At 40.7% G+C, this 21178-nt stretch overlaps 1 protein-coding gene across 2 annotated transcripts in view; it reads left to right on the top strand.

The window, feature by feature from the left end:
* The window catches only part of NTN1 (netrin 1), a 211496-nt gene that overhangs the window by 106211 nt on the left and 84107 nt on the right, over positions 1 to 21178 (top strand). For both annotated transcript variants that reach the window (XM_061616504.1, XM_061616503.1), the window contains exon 3: positions 6790 to 6978. In XM_061616504.1, coding sequence (XP_061472488.1) covers positions 6790 to 6978 — 189 coding nt within the window. The remainder of the gene's footprint in view (positions 1 to 6789; positions 6979 to 21178) is intronic.

The following is a 21178-nucleotide window of genomic DNA, read 5'->3' as shown; positions in this document are numbered from 1 at the left end:
TCATTATGAAATACAAAAATTTGGAAAGTCTAGAAATGCAGTTTGATAACATCAAGCTGTGAGATTAGCAAGAACAACCTCAACAGTTGTAGAATATAAATACCTCCAGAATATTTAGGAGATAGGTAAAATGCGCAGGGAGATTCTGCTTTCCCTGCAGCCAAGGAAAGCTGCAACTGAGATCTTAATGAGATAAGACTGTGATTGTCCAGACAAATAGCTTAAGTGGACAAATTGTTCCCAAGTGGATTCCAATTGAATGCTAAATAAACATTTAGCAAGCCCCTAAGCATTTATTTTTAACTGGACCTAGCTGCTGTTTGCTTCCTCCTACTGCAATAGGACTTTCATGGGTTAAGCTTGCATCAGTCTTGGTATCTGTATTAGCTATAAGCCATGTTTATATGCAGGGCTCAGCCAAACTATGGCATAGTACAAACAAGCAAATGTGTGAGTTCCTGGAGTAAAGATCACAAATACTGTGCTCCTCTCCCAGGACTCCTGTTGCTGCACTACCCGGGGCTAAGCCATGGTTTGGCTTTGGGTTGTCTCCCCAAGACAAGCTATCAGTAAATCAAAAATACATCTTGGTTATCAGCTCATGGTTTGTCTGGAGTGAGACAAATCAGGAGGCCAAGTTTGAATATAACCCGAAGCTAAAGCATGATTTAGCCAAGGGCTGTATGGCAGCAGCAGGACTAGTGGAGAAATGCAGTATCTGTGATCTTTGGGAAGGGCCATAGCTCAGTGGTAGAGTATCTGTTTTGAATGCAGAAGGTTTCAGGTTCAAAAGAGAATCCTTTCTGAAACCCTGGAGAGCCAGTTCCAGACAGTGTAGACAATATTAAGCTAGACGGACCAATGGTAAGGCAGCTTCCTATGTTCCAGGAACCCACACATTTGCTCTTTTCATACAAACTGAGTCATAGAGCAGGAAAAGGCTGTGTCAAATCATGTAAGCAAGCAAGCGTCTTTAGCAATATAATTGAGTGGAGAGCTGTGGGAGTGGAAAGTATTGAGCAACCCCCATCCCTAATTTGCTGATTCACATACCCCTTTCCCAAAATCTGTTTTCTTAACAACCCATCTAACGCACGTACGCCGTCAATGCCCATTTACATATAATGTACAAATAGGCCCTCAGTATCTTGTGTGAATTCACTCTCAGGTTAATTTATCATTGTTAATAGTATGGCTGTATTTGAACATCTGTGTGTGTGTTTGGCTGTCTGTCTGTATTGGGGAGGAGACAGAATAGGGGCAAGTCTTTACTGATAGTGCAGATTTCATACCCTTGCAGAAAAATAATGGGAGTTGGAACATCCTCACCTCTTCCCAGATCTTCCAAACTGGACCTGGAGCTGCTCATGCTGCTGGGAAACTTCCCTGAATCCATGGGGTTAGGGGAATTGCGTTGGTTGAATGGGAACTACAGCACAGCTTGGCTCATGCTCAGGCAACATAGGGAGCTACTCTGTAGTTTCCCTGCCCTTGCTGCTTTTGAAAGTGAATGAAGGCCTTTTGACACATTGTCTAAGAATCTGTTACCCTCCCACAAAGTAGCTTTGGGGCATCCCTAAGTTCCTGAAGCGACCAAAAGGGCATGGGAAGGATTTGTCTGACTTTTTCTAAGCCTAATCATCCTCTCTTCATATCAGTTGTTGTTGGAGGGGATTTGATTAAGAATAAGCATCTTATTTCCAGTCTATACACATACCTTCCAGTTATCCATTTTGTGAGAAGGGAAAGTAAATGTGTATTTAAAATGTATTTAAGAGAGACCTTAATTCTCCCTTTCTGTCCCATGCATGTGATTGCATGTTCCTACTTTTAAAAATTGCAAAATACAAAGTAGGCCTACATTTTTAAAAAAATAGGTCAGTGCTGCCAACAAAGTAGACCTAAAGGAAATCAGGAGACTATCACCAATGGGAGAAAAAGTTTCCAGATACTCAAGAAGGCAGTCAAATCTGTTACAGAAATTAAGTTAGGAGAGAAGCCCCTTGAGGGGCTTGCTCATGACACAAAACACTTACGATATTTGTGAGCTATATATTTGCAACTTCCAAAGGAAACTAGTCCAATCGTCTGGAACTGTTTTTCAGACTTCTGTTGGTTCCCTGTCTGCCCTTGAACAAAATGGAACAGCTACAGAAGCAGTTTTTTAGTAACAGAATGTTAACCAGAGCCATCAAAATCCAACAGCTAACATCATCACATCACATCCTCCCTTCCACAGGGATGGTGCGTGTTTTTATGGGAATGATAGGGTGTAACAGTGCTTCTCCTGGGTCTCTGTCAGACTTTATTCATTAGTTGTTTCTTTTTATTAAACTTGCCGACATCATTCATTCTTTTTTGGATGTTACTGTAATGGTAAGAGTATTTCTTGGCAAGTTCAGTTCTTCCACAGGGCATCATAAAGCACAGCAGGCTAACAAGCATAATTGCCAACTAGTGCTGGCTGGAGGCCAGCCCAACCCAGTGGCAGGATATTCAGAAGCTGGCCATTCAGGGACAGGATGAAGACAGTGGTTTGTAATCCATTCCCCCCCCCCCCCATGAAATTAGAGCCTGCATGAGCTGCAGTTCCAACAGGCAGTATGATTTGCAGAGCCTAGTTTCTATGAACAGGTGCATGGTAAGGGCAGGGAATAAATAGCTACAGATGTGACTGCTCTAGATCGAAAGTAGTTAGGATGTGTTGTAATGTGTGAGAGGACAATGGTGGCAGAATCCCAGACACAACAAAATCCCTGTGAGTTGGCATAGTAGAGCAGCTTCCCAGTGATTATTTAAGTGATAAGGAAGCAGAGCCTTTCACTGTTATGTTGCTACAATGCAAACCTAACCCAGGATTAGAAATGGGAGAGGAGGGGAGATGCAGACAGCTTGAGTTTTCTGCCTGGCTGGATAATTTATATTGTTTTATGAGTGTTTATGTACACTGGTTAGATATGTTCTATGATTAAGCAGTATATAAACCTGAATAGGCAGAAACTCTGTTTTCAAATTTATTGTAGTAAACAGACGTTGTTTGTAACCTATTGTGCTTGGAGTCAGTGGTTTAGAAGCAAATGGAGGCAGGGGAATGGGAATGGTCAAAGGTGATAGGAAAGAAACATTAAAACTGTGGGCAGGCAACTGGAAAATTAGGGGAGGGAGATGCATGCTAGATTTGGTTCTGGAGTTTTTCTCTTTCTCATAATAATCCAAATAAACTCTGGAGTATATCAACAGGACAAGGGATTTCAGTCAGACAAGGGTGGGGAACCTGTGGCCTTCCTGATGTTGCTGGACTACAACTCCCATTAGCTGCAACCAGCATGGCTGATGATCAGGGGTGATGGGAGTTGTCCTTCAGCAACATCTGGATGGCCACAGGTTCCCCACCTCTGCACTAATGCCAGGCAAGAAGGAAAATAAGGAATGGACAACACCAAGGTTTATGTGAGGGAGCGTGAAGTTGTACCCTAGTTGTTGCTTTCATCTCAGATCAGTTCTTTTTTATGGACTGCAGCATAGAACAACAAACCTTGGCTATGGCTCGTTATCACATTGTTTTTAGTGTGTCTTAACCATGACTAATATTACCTAGATTACAATCTGCAGATCTGTAGCACTGATCCTGAATCCTACCAGTTGCATATGGCTTATCATGCTATGATTAAATTTAATAGACTGTGTAAACCCACTATGCCTAAAACCTTTTATTACAAGGTCTTGATCTTTCATCCAATCAGAAAGTTTGGTTGAATTGTGATGGAAGATGCTGTAGCCGGGATGTTAAGGAAGGGGGACACGGAACAGAATAAGGCATTAGGACTACACCATATTGTGTGTGTTGGGAGAGAAACTGACTCACATCTGTTGTGGGATCTATAAATCCTTCCCACAGCTCTATGCTGAAGGAAAAATCAACATTTTTATTGGCCCAGGTCCTAACATATTTTCCCCTCCTCCTATGCCTGGAACAATTTTTCAATTGGGTAGCATTTCCTTTGCTAAAGAAGCTACTTCTTATTTCAAGTGAATGGTGTGTTACTTTGGGATTGAAGGGCACCTGTGAAAGACCCAGCAGGTTTCACAATATTGGTAAAAGAAATCAAAATATGTAGTTATTTTAAAGGTTTGTCACAAGACCCAAACAAACAAATGTTCTTTCTGTTAAATTACCAGATTTGACACACAGATAAATATTAGAACACCATAGGAGGCCGACCAGCAGTCCAATTAGAGTTGTGACCACTTAAAAAAAACCCCAATGAACTACATGGTGATTTTAGGACTAAAATTTTATAATTAAGCAAATAACATGCCTTTATCTCCAATTAGCAGCACCAGGTAAACATAGGATTAGGACTTTTCTGTTTCAAAGTAAAGTGATAAACCATTAGCTATGATGCCTTCAGGATGGTCAAAGAGGTCCAGATGTGGATTTGCACTGTTGTTAGTGAAAAATATCATGAAGGAAGAGGCCACACAGAGGATCTAACAATAACAAGAACTTTACTATAACTAATTATATACAGAGAACAAGGCCCACAGCATGGTGCTGCTTGTAAGGCAGGCCTGGAACTGAAACTGCCACAGCCTGGGGCTGACTCAGCAGTTCCTGGTATGGCAAGCCTGGAGGGCCAATACAATACAGTTAGTATTGGTTTGTATTGATTCAAAAGATTTATCTAGCTATTAACATAATTCAGATACCTTTTTGAGAGTGATGCAGGTAGTGTGAAAGAGTAGTTTCCTTCTTATCCAATGTACTTTTATTGATGCCCTTCCCTATTTTAGCTTACACCTGTAGGTCTCAGGTAATTAAAATGCAGTGCTTTCACTCTGTCTAACCAGGAGTAGTATTCCCAATCTACTGTTGGAATGTTCATAGGAACACTGGAAAAATCCACAACAATTTAAACCTACCTGATTCTATAAACAAAAAAGTGATTTAAGTATACTAAAAGGCAAAATAATTTTAATCTCTGTTTCATGGTTTTGTGAATCACATTTTAACAATCCATAGTCCCCATTTCCAGATTACAGATACTCCTTGACTGGAGCATGTGCCCCATCTTTCTGCTTTATATCCTTCTAATATTATTCACTAATAGGCAAAAAACCTTGCGGTTTAAGAACGTACATATAGCCCACAGATATTTCTATCAAACTTTAAAAAGCAGAAATTGGGCAGCTATAGTGAATGCGCCAGGGGAGCAAGAGACCTGACCTCCTCTCTGAGATATTGGACTGCCCTACAAATTTGTCAAAATGCAAACACAATTTGGGTTGGTCTTTCACAGTCCAATCCACTTGCTGTGTAGCTTGGAAGAATTTGCTAATGTGGCTCTGAGCATATGGTGAGTGGTGGCAACACCTGCCATCTCCAAAGATGGAGAATTATATTTTTGTATGTTGGTGTTCTTCATACTTTGCTTCTTTTCTGTGTTACTAATGTTTCTACAGAGAATCTAATCTAGAAAATTTATTTCCCTGATTATTCATCCTAGAAATCTGTGTCAAATTTATTTTCATTAATTTCAAAGTCTTTGAAATTACACATGTGCTGTGCTGATCTTGTTTTAACAGGGAGGAAACAACATTATTAAGACAGTTGAGACAGATATGGTGTTCATCATATTGATTACATGGGCAATGAAGTTGTGGGGAGAGCTGGCAAAGCTCAAATAATATGTAGGAAGTATACTTCCTCCCCTTAGACCCTCCAGTACATAACATCTGCATGTACAGATGTAGACAAAAGCATCTCTCATGAACAACCTCTATCTAGCCACCAAGGTGAGCTATGAAATACCATCTTCTCTTTGTGAGTTTGAGATCATCCCTGGGACACAGTTTTCCATGAGGCCTTCCATACAGTGGCCAGGGGCTGCTTCTATTATATCTGTTGTTTGTCGTTCATGATAACTGAAACAAACTGTGATCCATAAGCAGAACATGGAGTAGTTCATGGGTAATCAATGTAGTAGTGCCATCTAGCTATTGTTGGAGTCCAACTCCCACCATTCCTGGTCATTAGACACACTCACTGGGGCTGATGGGAGTTGGAGTCCATTCCAACAACATCTGGAGAACACTATACTGGCTACCCCGGACTAGCTCAACCTCAGTCCGGTTTCCCATATCCCAGCTCAAGCATGTGAGTAGAGGCATGCACAAAGGGCTACCAACATGCATCCCACTACAGCTTTATTGCACTCTGTGAGTCTCCTGCCCCTCAATTATGGTGTGTATTACAAATTTTCTTTAAGCTTCAGATAGATATGCCATGGTAAGAATGTACTCATAGAAATTATGTAAATATTTCAGAGCAGTGGGCATGGTTTTAAAAGGATTAGTATGAATTCAAAATCCTGGTGACTTGGCTGACAACCAGCATTTTAAGTGGGAAAGAAAAATGGATTCCTATGTTGTTTAGATTTGGTTGATAAATTGTGGCTTTGAATGGGTACAAATGCACCTCAACATTTCCACGTATCTGCTTAAAATGTGTCCTGTGTTCTCCACATGTCTGGAGAAATTCATATCCTAATGCTTACTTGTTATACTGCTTTGCCTGATCCTGCCAAACTTTTTCTGCTATATTTTTTATGTATACTTTCCTCCCATGCTCTGCACTGCAGGATGACAGTCTACTTTTGGGCTTAGGGCATGTCTAGTGCCTGCTCAAGTTTGTTCAGATATACTCAAGATATGTACCACATATGCCAAGGGTAATCCTAAATGAGTGTCATCATTCACTAGCAGCAATATTTTTTGTCTTCTTTCCAGCTTGTAACTGCAACCTGCATGCCAGAAGGTGCCGTTTTAATATGGAACTCTACAAATTATCAGGTCGCAAGAGTGGAGGTGTCTGCCTTAATTGCCGGCACAACACAGCAGGTCGCCACTGTCACTACTGTAAGGAAGGGTACTATCGGGACATGACCAAACCAATCACCCATAGGAAAGCATGCAAAGGTATGTGTGTTGGGGGAGCAACAGTCAGGAAAATAAGCTACAGGTTCACTAATTTCTTTCCTCCTCTGCCATATCTATAGGTGTTTTCCTTCTTACTGTCTGATCCTTGGCATGTTTACTTGGAACTAAGCTCCACAGAGTACTCCTGGGTATGGTTTTATGATGATTTTATTGTTTTATTTTATGTATGGCTTCTTTTTATGTACACTGCTTAGAAATGTGAATGATTAAGTGGTATATCAATGTCTTAAATAAATAAATAAATGTGCATAAGATTGCAGACATACTGTCTGGCTTCCAGCCTATTGATATTCAAAATTACAAATTGTAGTATGTCTTTGCATTTAATTGAGTTAACTCTTCTGCCTTACCTGCTTTTTTTTCTTTACAGATATGCTTATGGGGTGCTGGTGAATAATAAATAAATTAAAAATAGCCAGGCACGAACATAGCAATCGCACCTCTTTAGAGCCTGATTCGTGTCTAAACAACTGTTTATGGTACTGGTAAAAGACCAAGAGCTGGTACTTGATTGTACTATCAGGAACTGCCATTACCTAATTTATTGTTAGGAACTGAAGCTAAAGAAACTAATTTCTCATTATGCATACACCCATATATGGGGTAGCATCTGTACAATTTAATGTTACGACATTTGGAAGAAAGGGTCTTAAGGGGGGAGATTTTTGGACACAAACTACATTTTTGTAGCAGTGTACAGAGCAATGCTGAGCTTTGTCATGAGAAAGAAGAATTTTGTACATTGCGTGAAAGGTGGAAACATCTTAAAATCCTAATTTTGAATGGCTTCCACAAATTTCTTTTTCTGTCCAGCATGTAGGAAAAAGCATAGTAATGATGGATGCAAGGTAGGCAGTGTTTTTGATAGACTTGGATCCTGGAGTCTTCTTTACTTCATAGGGCTGACTTATCCAGATGTACAAGCACAAAAGCAGTGGTGTACTTAGGTAATTTTAGACTCTAGTCTTGGGTCCAGGGCTGGCACCAGAGTGCAGCGGGTCCTCAAAGGTGGCAGCAGCAGCAACACAGTGGCACAATGGCTGCTTACTGTTGGGAGCTTAAATAGGCCCAGCTGCATAAGTGTGCTAGCCTGCTCCATGCACACACCTGCCATCTTGGGTAATGGCAGGCATACATGTGCAGCGTGCTGATGCGGCAACACAGAAAGTAGTGCAGCAAGCCTGGGCCAGCGGTGAGTATGTGGGGGTTGTTGCCTAGGAGGGTGGCTTCCACTCCTCGATCCATGCCAGCTAGCGCAGATTGCAGAGCAGGAGCTACATCCACCTAGCCCCAGCAGCAGGGGCCCTTCTCAGTTTCAGGGACCCTTGGCCAGTGCCCAACCTGACCACCTGCTGGCACCGGGCCTATTAGGTGCCTTGCATTGCCCACTCCCTGTTGAGATGATAATGTGTATTATTTCAATGACTTCACAATGCAGGAAGCCAGCCCTGACACATTTTGGGTCCCTCCTGCTCATTACAATGAGTGGGGCTCCAGACATTTGCCCCAAAGTCTTGCCATGATGGCACCACTGCTCAAAAATCTTCAAACTGTGTTTGTTTGTTTTTTAAATAGGAAGTACAGCACCATTTGCAAACATGAGATACTATTTTGCTTAGAAAACAGTACTTTTAATCATTTCATGCTTTTAATTCCGGGTGCCAGTGGTAAAGCTCTGGGTATTGATTGATTTTGGTGCTGGAAATCCTAGGCCACAGCACACACACCCCACACTGCGCCTGTGAACTGTCCACCAATATTCATAGCTCCTGAGGCTTATTCCCCTCTCTGGTTCTTGATGGCCCTGTGACCAAGAATCCCAGTAGTAGCAGCAGCTTCTCCCTACCTCTGTGCCTTCAACAATGCCTTCTTCCACTTCCCCCCTGCTTTACTTCAGGATCTCTATGGTTCACAGTAGGTGAGGAAGAAATCAGAGGAGGCTTCAGGTGGAAGCAGGACAGAGGTTGCTGTTATGAGAGCCATGTCAACAGCTAAAGGTGGAACCTTACTCCTGAGGGAAAAGAACAATAATGTTTTCTACCCCAATAGCAGGACTACAGCTGAACGTCAAGAAGACTAAAGTAATGACAACAGAAGATTTATGTAACTTTAAAGCTGACAATGAGGACATTGAACTTGTCAAGGATTATTAATACTTGGCACAGTCATTAGCCAAAATGGAGACAATAGTCAAGAAATCAGAAGAAGGCTAGGATTGGGGAGGGCAGCTATGAGAGAACTAGAAAAGGTCCTCAGATGCAAAGATATATCACTGAACGCTAAAGTCAGGATCATTCAGACCATGGTATTCCCGATCTCTATGTATGGATGTGAAAGTTGGACAGTGAAAACAGTGGATAAGAGAAAAATCAACTCATTTGAAATGTGGTGTTAGAGGAGAGCTTTGAACATACCATGGACTGCGAAAAAGACCAATAATTGGGTGTTAGAACAAATTAAACCAGAACTATCACTAGAAGCTAAAATGATGAAACTGAGGTTATCATACTTTGGACGCATAATGAGAAGACATAATTCACTAGAAAAGACAATAATGGTGGGAAAAACAGAAGGGAGTAGAAAAAGAGGAAGGCCAAACAAGAGATGGATTGATTCCATAAAGGAAGCCACAGACCTGAACTTACAAGATCTGAACAGGGTGGTTCATGACAGATGCTCTTGGAGGTCGCTGATTCATAGGGTTGCCATAAGCCGTAATCGACTTGAAGGCACATAACAACAACCCCAATATTTGCCTATGGAGTTGTGGGAGAATGGGGAGCAGTCCAAGGGACTGATCCCCATTTCTCCACTCACACCCCCCACCATGGAAGATGTGTGAGCTTGTGTAAACCCCTCCAGACCTCACCTCCGCTGTACCAGTTTTTCCCTTTTGAAAGGTACATAGTTTACCTGTATGAGACTTGGGAAGCTGGTCCTGAAACTGCTATTAGAGGAAAGAGATCTGGGAAGTTTAATTCTAAAAGCTCCACTTGTCCAGACTATGTGCTATGTCCGAGAAGGCATAATGCTTTCAGGACTTTTAAAAGAAAAAGATCACAAGTCTGTTTTGTTCAACTTGTCACAGCTTATCAGCCTTTCCCCTCCCCTCTTCCCTCCTGCCCTTCAAGCACAGGCACATATGCAGAAATGTTGAATGGCTTGGAGCAGCTATTCAGAATACATGTGACTAGACAAGTAAAAACAAAGATGTGGAAAAGGGACCTCAGACATAGGAGAAGAAAGACAAAGGTGTGAATGGATTGTTGAGGTTATTCAGATCAGCATTTGGGCCTCTGACATCAAAACAAAAGCTTGCCTTGCCTCCTCTTCCCACAGGTGTGCATACCAGCAAACAGTGGGCTCCATTCAACAGGCTGAGTATCTGGGAAGACAAAGACTATTTCTTTTGCAAATACACATAGACACAGATCTACTATGCACACACACACACAGTGGCAAATATATCTATAATCCATATGAAAACAGCTTTATTATCTGGTTAAACTGAAAACTTCCTCAATTGAGTGGTTTATCATTCAGTGTTGGGAAGAATCTTAGAAAGCAAAATAAGCTTATTTAAAATCAAGGATTTCATTTATTTTAATATTAAATTTCTATCCAGGATTCATATTCATTCTGTAGCATGACTATGATGCAAAACTGTGCAATTGCATAGCCAGATATTCTTTTGGAAAGTGAAATCCAGTGGGAAAGAAATAGGACCTAGAAGGATGATAGCAGCCAAGCTATGCCCATAAAACCTTAGGGGTTGTAGTAGTAGTAGTAGCGATGATGATGATGATATTAAATTATATCCTGCTTTTCTACTAAAAAAACCAGAGTCGTATACAACATAATCAAAAAGCCAAAGAATATAATGAAATGTACAAATGCTTTCCAGAGAGCACTACAAAAAAGGTCCTGTGTCTCATTCCCAGTTGCCAAATCTCCTTAGATGGCACTGTGCATAATAACCAAATACGTACATGTATGATACACAATATGAGAGTCCTAGAAGAAGTAGATGATTAGATATAATATATAAAAAATGACACCACACTAAATGGTGTGGAGGCATAACCTTCAGTGCAGGTATAACATTACTATCACAAAGGAATTAAGGTGCCAATTGATGTCTTTTCAAATAAAGCGGCACCTGCCTGCACCTGAGCTTACTGCAAATAATACAAACCAGGAAGTCAAATTGGGCAAGTTCACAATGAACATGATCTTATTTTTATGTTTCCCTACAATGATGTCCATCAGTTCTCCACTGTCCTTTGTCTTGTACAAACCTTTTCAATGCAGCCTGTTTCTAACATTTTATCTTTTTAAAAAATAAATTGCTTTATATAGTAGATATCTGAGCCAGCTTCTTGCCCTTCTTTTTTTCCTTTCCTTATAATCATATCTCAAAGAAATCCACTATTTTTAGAATGTGCCCCGTCCTACTTGAACGTATTTTCTTCACATTTGGTTGCAGTCCTCCCTTTCTAAAATAATATTCAGTAGTATTTTATTAGTTTCCCTTTCTGTTCAACTCACTTTACATATTCCTCTCTGCTATTACATTTAAAAGCTTCCAAAATCCTTTTTTCCATTTTAATTGTTATCCCTTCTTCAGGTAAACCCCATATGTATAGTTTTATTAATTTTTATTCTGCACTTTAATTTATTCTTCCTGTCAACAGGAGGAATTATGCAGATTACAACATCTATATATACAGCCTTCACTTTTTAAACAATCTTAATGTTGAATTGCGTGCTATATATTAGATGCAAATTCTGTTCAGCATTAGCAGAGGTAATAATAGGTTCTGTAAGACAGTGCTACCCACACTAAAGTTGGGCATGCTCCTCTCCTAACTGTAAGCTAATGTACAGAAATGAAAGGGAGGAGGCCTATTGGTGGTGGAGTAGAGCTCTGCATGCAGAACATTCTAGGTTTAACCCTGGCATCCCCAGTTAGGGATAGAAAAAATTCCTTCCTGAAACACTGGGGAACTGCTGCTAGTCAATGTTGATAATACTAAGCCAGATGGACCAATGGTCTGACTAGTTATAAGGTAGCTTCTTATGTAAGGAGTGGGATACTGGCAGTTGGGGGGGTGTAGGTGAGGTAAAACAGTTGGGATGTGTTTTTGTGTTTGGTAGAGACAGGGAACTGTGAACAGGGAACCTTGCTTACTGGAAGCTTCTGAGATCTCTTCCCCCCCCCCCAATCTCAGAGCTTTTAGCAGATGTTGCTTTTGCTTTTAAAATGTTATATTTGGAACCATGAGAACTGAGATTCTCAGGAACATGGCAATAGAAGCCAAAATTTGAAATTCATGGAATAATTGCAGCCATATACAGTGCCCCTGTTCATGTTTTCTAAACACTCTCTCTCTGCTGAGGGCAAGGCCTTGTATTTCAGCTAAGCATATGTCTGTGGGAGGCAGATGTATTGTGCGTCCACCTCATTCATCTGATAGAAAGGAAACATGCCCAGCTAACGTGGGCCACTCAGAACAGCCTGAACTTTTTGAATAAACTGGGATTTCAGCGGCAGAGAGGCAAGGAGGAGGGTGAAATAGCCACACCTCTGAATATGAGCATTAAGTGGGGAGGGGGGAATAAAAGATTCTTTGACATTGCTTGGCAGGGTTGGAATCCACAAGAGCAGGCAGATTTGAAAGACCAAAAAATATTAAGCTTGCCTTGGGAGGGAAGCAACTGTGACAAAATAGTTTTAATATTTTTCAAGCTGTTCTGCTTCCTGAGGGGAATAACATGCTCATTAGTAAACTGTTGGCAGGGCACTGAGCAAATGTGTTTGGTAATAACACTGACACTTAATTTGAGTACCAAACCAAGTAGCAGAGTTTGCAATCCACAAAGAGAAAACAACACACAGCTCATTTCTTAATAAAAACAAAGGTACAAAAGAGAAGCAAAGAGAGAGAGGCATAAGAACTATTGACTTATGGCAACCCTATGAATCAGTGTCCTCCAAGAGCATCTGTCATGAACCACCCTGTTCAGATCTTGTAAGTTCAGGTCTGTGGCTTCCTTTATGGAATCAATCCATCTCTTGTTTGGCCTTCCTCTTTTTCTATTTCCTTCTGTTTTTCCAAGCATTATTATCTATAGCTAAACCAAAATTTATCAGAAGGCATATTTTTTGGAGAAAATTTCTAAGATTTTATTTTTCTCATCCTCCCTGCCTCTTGAAAAAGAAGGCACTTTTGCAGAAATTTCAGTGACTGTTCTGCCATTTATTTAGTGGCAACTGTCATTTACCCTCCATAATGCCCCAGATCAGTGCTAAGCCTAGGTCATTGTGGAGGATGCAAAATGGTGGTTAGGTTGCCAATGTGGGTTCAAAGAAGCCTTTGTCTGCTTCAAGGAACTTATGTAGGGCATGGCAGTACTTTGAGCAAAACAAGACTTCTTGTATTTGGGTGCTATATTTCTAGTACTGGCTAGAGTCAGGACGGTCAGAGGAAAAGAAGCATTCAGTTAATAAGAAATCTTGAGGAAGGTAACCAATTGATTGGCTTCCTGCTATACAGGAACAACACAGGTTCCTTATACTAAGTTAGACATTGGCCCATCTAGCTCAATATTATCAACACTGACTGGCAGCAGCTGTCTGGAGTTTCAGTCAAGAGTCTTTTCCACACCTGTCAGGTGATACCAGGGACTGAACATGCAACCTTTTGCATGCAAAATGTGTGCTCTTCCAACTAAACGGTAGCCTTTCCATGGGACTATAAATATTCTTCATATCCAAAGGACTGTTTCCCAAATGTTGATTCTATTATCTGAAGTGGAATTAAGTTTCCTGAGAAACTCAGCATTCTTTCAAGTTTCTAGTCCTTATGAATGTGGAGAAAATTCTAAACATATGAATAATACCTGATGAAATCTCAGAGATGACAGGTTTACTGAGAAGCACTTCCAGAAGCCAGAAAATGGGCTTCATTGCCTTGCAGAGTCTGTCTCAACTGACAACTACTCCCTGACATTTCACTTGTACAGCCTACAGCCCAATCTCCATACCCTCTCTTCATTCTTTGCATTTTCCATTCTCACCAAAAAGTTCCAGATTATATAAAAAGATGGATCTTGGCTGAGCCTCAGAACCAGTTTTCTTTGCTAGACTGCATGTTAAAACATGCAAGGAGAAGAGTAATTTTAGTGTGTATAGCTTGTCTTTCTCTCACCACTGAGTGAACACCACTGTCCTTCACACATTTGAGATTAGGGATCAGAGGGTGTGACTTCCAGAAAGTGCTGTGGCCTGCTGCCTCCCAGTTTAGTTGTTAAAGCTTAGGGTGTCATCATAAGCAGTTTCCCTCTCTTCTTTTTTCCATTAGGGTTTGTTATCTCCCTGCTCTTTCTCCTCTCTGCTTAGGCCTAGTTCTCACACAGTGTAGATGAGGTGATTAACCAGTTTCTGGGCCGTATTATTTCAAGCTGCAGGTGGGGGCTCTAGATTACTAAAAGTTCCTCCATTCCAAAACATTTCCTACACTAGGTGTGGGGAATCTCCAAGCTTGGATGCTCAGTGTAGCCCTCCAGGTCTGTGTGGCTCTCAGGACTCTCTTCAGGCCACCCTCACCAACCTTACTTCACACCCTCCTTAAGTAATTGTACTTGGCTGGATTGTGTTCTTGACTGATGATGAAAATGATGATTTTCTTTATTTATTACTTGCCCTTCACCCAAAGGTCTTAGGGTGGGTTACAACAATTTTAAGATATAGCATGATTCTTGCTTGCCTAGAGAGAGAGAAGAATCTTTCTGCATGTCTGTGCATAGAAACCTCTGGTTCTGGCATAGCTGGAATATAGCCTACATCCATTGCTTCACCCACTTTTGCCTCTGGCCCCACCTACCACTGTCATGTGGTGCAAAAGGTTCCCCATCTCTGGCCTACACAGCATCCATAGAAAACTATATGGCACAAAGAAAGATTCTAGCCTTGCTGCCTTTGTGACATGTTAGATTTCTATGTGCAGGGAACTTTTGTATTGCAGAAGTTATCAGCCGTGCAAACTATGCACCTCTAATTTGAAGTCATGTAGCCTGTAAACAGATTTACTACTTCACTTCTGTTTTTGAAAACTAGATCTTATTCTCTGCATTCATGGCACACTGCCCTCTCTGTCCTGACTATGGAATTATCTCCCCCCCCCCCCGGACATGCAGATAGCTAATATGTTACTGAGCTTCTAATGCCTGATTAAGACACCTTTGTTTTCCTGCATTGTTGGTGGAATTAATTCGATTAGTGTTTCTCAGCCTTTTAAACCCATGCCCCCTTTTATTTAACATAAAACACCCCTTCAAACCTGGCTCCCATAATCATGCCAAACTACTGTGCACCTATGATAATATGCAGATCACATAATAAGCTGTGTACAATCTTCTCGCCTTCCAAGCATAACATTTCATACTTGTGTATTTTAATACTGTTAATTTTTTATTTATATGGTACATATTTTTGGAAACACCTCCCCTGAGATCTTCATATGCCCCCCCCAGTTGAGAAACACTGAATTAAATTTTCCAAGGTTCTTGGGTCATTATCTTGTTTTATTGCTTTGTTTATGAGAATTTTTGTAAATGTTGGTGTTTTGTTGTAGGTTCTATCATTTAACATTTTAATTATGTTTTATTGATTGTTTAATTTTTTTGTAAACTGCCCTGTAATCTATTTTCATGAAGGGCAGTTTAGACATGCCATAAAGAAATAAAATATTTTCCTCTGAGCTGCCTTGATGTTAAGGAACTACCTCCAAAGCACTGCATCCTACTGTACAGTACCCTTCTCTCCCCCTTAAAAAAAAAAAAAAAAAAAAAGACCTCAGTGCTGCCCATTTGTAGTTTTCCTATTGACATAACATGACATCACATACATTGTTTTTCTCTAACAAAGCAATTTACATTTGACTACACAATGCTTGTTTTATAATTTTCAACAGACACTCTCTCTTCCAGATCGACTGTATAGAATTCCATTTGTTTTATTTTGTTTGTTAAAAAGTTATGGAATGTTTGTGCTAAATATGCAAAACTTTGCTTAGTTTCTGTTTATTTATTTTTTATCAAGCAGGTGGAAACCATCCAGCATGGGCCAAGTTAACGCGGCAGCTAGTACAATGTGGATCAGTACTTAAAACATGCCTGTGGCCCAGTAAAGCAAAAGTCCTCCCCCAACATAACCTGTGCTTGTTACTCTATGAATCTGATTAATTTCCATGCAATGGGGCGGCCATTATAAAACATAAAACTCAGTCATGCTTTGCCAACTTGATAAAGATGCCAAGCAGAGCATTGATTATTAGATTACAAGAGTTGGGGGAGAAACCCTAATCCAGCCTCTGCCACTAACTCAAGGTCCCTCAACCCCAGGACATTTAATCCATAACTTTAAAAAACATAACTAAATATTTGTCTCCTTTACATCCAATTGAATGTTTGCTTTGTGAATATTGTTTTGTGAACTATGCCACAAATCTGGAAAATAATTTATATTAATGATTCAGCATATGGACCTCTTTTGATTTCAGAATGCAAGAGCAACATGTTGGTGATTTTTTTCCTTTCCTTATAAACATATGAGCCACAACAAACACATCTGTGAAGGCTAATAAACATAAAGAGAATGCATACTGGCAAGAAGCCCCTGCCTAAGTAGCAGTGCAGCACTGTTTAGCCGTGGTTTCTTGTGGTTGCTTTCTGCTATTTAATGCAAACTGACTGATGTGGTATTTTGCATGAGGAGGAATTCCTCTGAGGCATGGGCTTTGTCAAAGAGCACTCTTGTCAATCTAGGGCCCTCATCTTTTGTGTTCTTTATGTTTTGCTTTTGGGACATTTAAAACAATTGTACTACAACAGGTTTGTGAAAAGTTGCTGTCTAACAATCTGAGCCATTTCTCTATTGATAACAGTATTAATTCCACTTCAGTTGATAATCTGCCATCAAACTGGTCTTCCTAGAAATATCATGAGGTCTGAAATTAACCCATTTTCTATATTTGCCATCAGCTTTACCAGCAACTCATCTTCCATCCTATATAGCTGAGAACGTTTCTCCATAAGACTTGATTCTTTCAACCATTTTGTCCTGATTCATTTACACGTGCATTTAATACATTTGAATAAATGCATCTAATAAACTGTCCATGCCCTGTGAGAGTACAAGTGAGTAACTGTCTGCCAAGCAAGCATGCAGCAAATTTAATAATTCTTGCAAGTATATGTTGGCTGATATGAAGTAACCCCTGCCATTCTGTTAAGAATCTATGTGGAGTGTTTGTATATAACATTGCAATTTCATCCATTTACTCTAACAGACATGCTGTGCTAAACTGCTTTCTCTCATCCTTGTGCTTCCCATCTGCCACTCCACCATACTATCTGAGCTGGTATTTCTGAATAGGCAATAGATTCACTGGTAAAAAAACAAAGAAAGATTAAGTTACTTGAAGGTACACTAGCAAAATAAATTTGATTTGTTTGTTCCTGAAACTGCTTTTTTTTTTTACTTATCTGCATGAACAGGTTTTTTCCTTCCTTTTAAAACCATATACACAGTGAATATACACAGTGAATTGTTGATTTTCAAAGTTCTTTAACATGCTAATATTATTATAATGTGTTTTTTCACAAAGCCCTAGGTGGTAGAACATTCAGTTTCAGATTTTTTTTCGGAAAGTAAAATTGAAATCTTTGTACGTACAAAATGAGAGGTCAAAAAAATGAAGAGATTTGCTATAAAAGCTTCATAAGAGAATGGCAAATGAACAGAGTTACAGTGATACCTTTTTAAAGAAAGTAAGTTCCATGATCTTTCTTCAAATACATGATGGGTAGAAGAAAAGCACGTAATTTATTAATTTGGGAAGTTTTACTTAAAAATCAGCGCATGAAAACCCACAAAAACAAATGAAACCATAGGAGTGATTTAATAGAACGTGAGCATTTAATGGGAACAAACAAAAGATAAATGAAATGGTTAATATTTTTCTGAAGAATCTTAAATGATGCTAAAACAAATGAAACAGTTGTAATAGAAATGGAAACTTTAAGCCTTAGAGAATTATGCTGTCTTGTCACTTGTCTGCAAATGCATTCAGTCCTGCTAGCTTTTTGTAAAAAAACCCTGTATAGTACAGAGAACCTAGCACCAAATAAATTGGGGGGTGGGGACAGGGAGACTTTTGCTAGGGCATCAAGCACGATGAGCTCTTCACTATAACTTGGAAACAAGCCACCCAAGAGGAAGAGATGACAGATTGATTAGGGATATCACATGAAGTGGCAGGACTGGGATCATGCCAAGGCCTACTAAAGCAGCCTTGAAGTAGAAAAGGAGCCAGGCTGCTGTATGCTATTGGGTAGTCAAATGCAGAAATGGTTTAAGAAGCCATCTTGGTTGAGAGAAGAGGTATAGAGATCAGGTCCTATAAGTTTAATGCAAGAAAGAGTTGTGTTAGCACTAGGGTGATAGTGTTGGTACTGAGGACTGATCCAAGGCTCTTGTTCTTACTTACCTTCTCCCTCCCTTCTGACTGCTGTCCATTCCCCATCCAGCAAGAGGCTTAATTTCTAACAAAGCTTCCAAATTAAAAGGGAAATTAACAGCGCAATCCTATACTAGGCAACTCAGAAGTTCCACTGAGTTCAATTGAGTTTATTTATTTATTTGATTTATATCCCACCCTTCCTCCCAGCAAGAGTCCAAGGCAGCAAACAAAAGCACTAAAAACACTTTAAAACATCATAAACACAGACTTTAAAATACATTAAAACAAAACATATTTAAAAACATTTCTTAAAAAGCTTTCAAGACACATTTAAAAAGGTTAAAAACACATTGTATTTTAAAAAAAAGATTTTAAAACATAATAAAAAGCAATTCCAACACAGATGCAAACTGGGATAAGGTCTCAACTTAAAGGGCTTGTTGGAAGAGGAAGGTTTTCAATAGGCACTAAAAATATAACAGAGATGGCACCTGTCTAACATTTAAGGGGAGGGAATTCCACAGGGTAGGTGCCGCCACACTAAAGGTCCATTTCCTATGTTGTGCAGAATGCACCTCCTGATAAGATGGTAACTGCAGGAGGCCCTTACCTGCAGAGCGGAGTGATCGACTGGGTATATAAGGAATAAGACAGTCTTTCAGGTATCCTGGTCCCAATCTGTATAGGGCTTTGTACACCAAGGCTAGAACCTTGAACTTGGCCCGGTAGCAAATGGGCAGCCAGTACAATTTTTTCAGCAGTGGGGTGACATGTTGGCAATACCCTGCCCCAGTGAGCAGTCTCACCTCCTCATTTTGCACCATCTGTAGCTTCTGGACCAACCTCAAGGGCAGCCTAACATCAAGAGCATTACAGTAATCAAGCCTAGAGGTTACCAGTGCGTGGACAACAGTGGTCAGGCTATCCCGGTCCAGAAACGGCTGCAACTGTCTTACCAGCTGAAGCTGGTAAAAGGCACTCCTAGCCACGGAGGTCACCTCAGACTCTAGCGACAAAGATGGATCCAGGAGCACCTCCAGACTACAGACCTGCTCTTTCAGAGGGAGTACAACCCCATCCAAAGGAGGCCTGACCAATTATCCAGACTTGGGACCCACCAACCCACAGCGCCTCTGTCTTGCTAGGATTCAGACTCAGTTTATTGGCCCTCATCCAGCCCACCATCGAGTCCAGGCAGCGGTCCAGGGCTTGCACAGCCTCTCCCTGTTCAGTTGTTGCAGAGAAATAGAGCTGGGTATCATCAGCTTACTGCTGACACCTTGCTCCAAATCTCCTGATGACCACCCCCAAGGCCTTCATATAGATGTTAAACAGCATGAGGGATAAGATGGTACCCTGCGGCACCCCACAGCACAACTGTCAGGGGGCCAAAAGACAATCACCCAATGCTATTCTCTGAAAATGACTACTGTAAAACAGTGCCTCCAATACCCATCTCACCAAATTGGCCCAGAAGGATACCATGGTCAATGGTTTCAAAAGCCACTGAGAGATCAAGTAAGAGTAAAAGGGTCGCACTCCCCCTGTGCTTGTCCTGATAAAGGTCATCCATCAGGGCGACCAAGGCCGATTCAGTCCCATAACCAGGCCTGAACCCAGGCTGGAATGGGTCAAGATAATCTGTTTCATCCAAGAGTACTTGCAATTGTATTTGCAACCAGTCGGTAATTGTCATAGACCAGTGGGTGCAGGGTGGGCTTTTTCAGATCACCGTCTTTTTCAGGGTGGCTGGAACCACTCCTTCCACAATGATGCTTGACCACACTCTGGATCCACTCAGTCAAACCCCCTCAGCAAGCTTTAATAAGCCAAGAAGGGCAAGGGTCGAGAGGACATGTTGCTGGCTGCATCATCGCAAGCACCTTGACTACATCAGGCCACATTAACTGAAGTTTACTTACCCCTAGGGAAGTGGGTATAGTAGGGTGGTGGCCTAAGTCCCTCTTTTCATCTTACATTGTATTCTCAACAAACAAGTGCGTGCGTGTGCACGCCTACCAGGTTATACCACATCTCCTATGATATCCCTGCTAATGTATTTCAACACTCCAAGATGGTATCCTTGAGTATCTTTCCTAAAACTTAGCTGATGTTGGTGTTCCAATCAGATTAGAATGTGCTGAGCTAGATAGGCCTATGTGCTGACTGAGTATATGGTAGCTTCGCAGAACCATGTTATATAGAGGGCAAATATTTCATAGCAGCTAAGAATATGATCTAAGAAATCCCTGCTTCACATTTCACCTCTGTTTATATACTAGGTAGCTTAGGCAAACTATTATGTTTCACTGTCCAATCCCCCACCCCACCCCCGATTTAATGCTGACCTTCCAGGGTTATTGAATGCTAAGTACTAGTAATTTAAGGACACCACTGAACTCCCTGCAAAATGATGTTTATGGTTTTCTTAGAGACACCGACTACTCCCTGTAAAAATATTGCTCTGCTTTAGTATTGCAGCATCTATTTCACAAAGGAGTTTATTATTCAGTGGTGCAAAAGGATACTTGGGTATGTCTGAGAAGAGATAAAATAAAATTGCTTCAGCTGAAAATATGGTAGCCAGTTTCACTGAAGGATCCATGCAAGAATGGATTGTATATTTAGTGGTATCTAAGGGATTGAATTGAAGG

Source organism: Rhineura floridana, chromosome 3 (genome assembly GCF_030035675.1).
Source record: "Rhineura floridana isolate rRhiFlo1 chromosome 3, rRhiFlo1.hap2, whole genome shotgun sequence".
NCBI classification, from domain to species: domain Eukaryota; kingdom Metazoa; phylum Chordata; class Lepidosauria; order Squamata; family Rhineuridae; genus Rhineura; species Rhineura floridana.
Note: the sequence above shows the minus strand (reverse complement) of the source record. Positions and strands in the feature narration are given on the sequence as shown.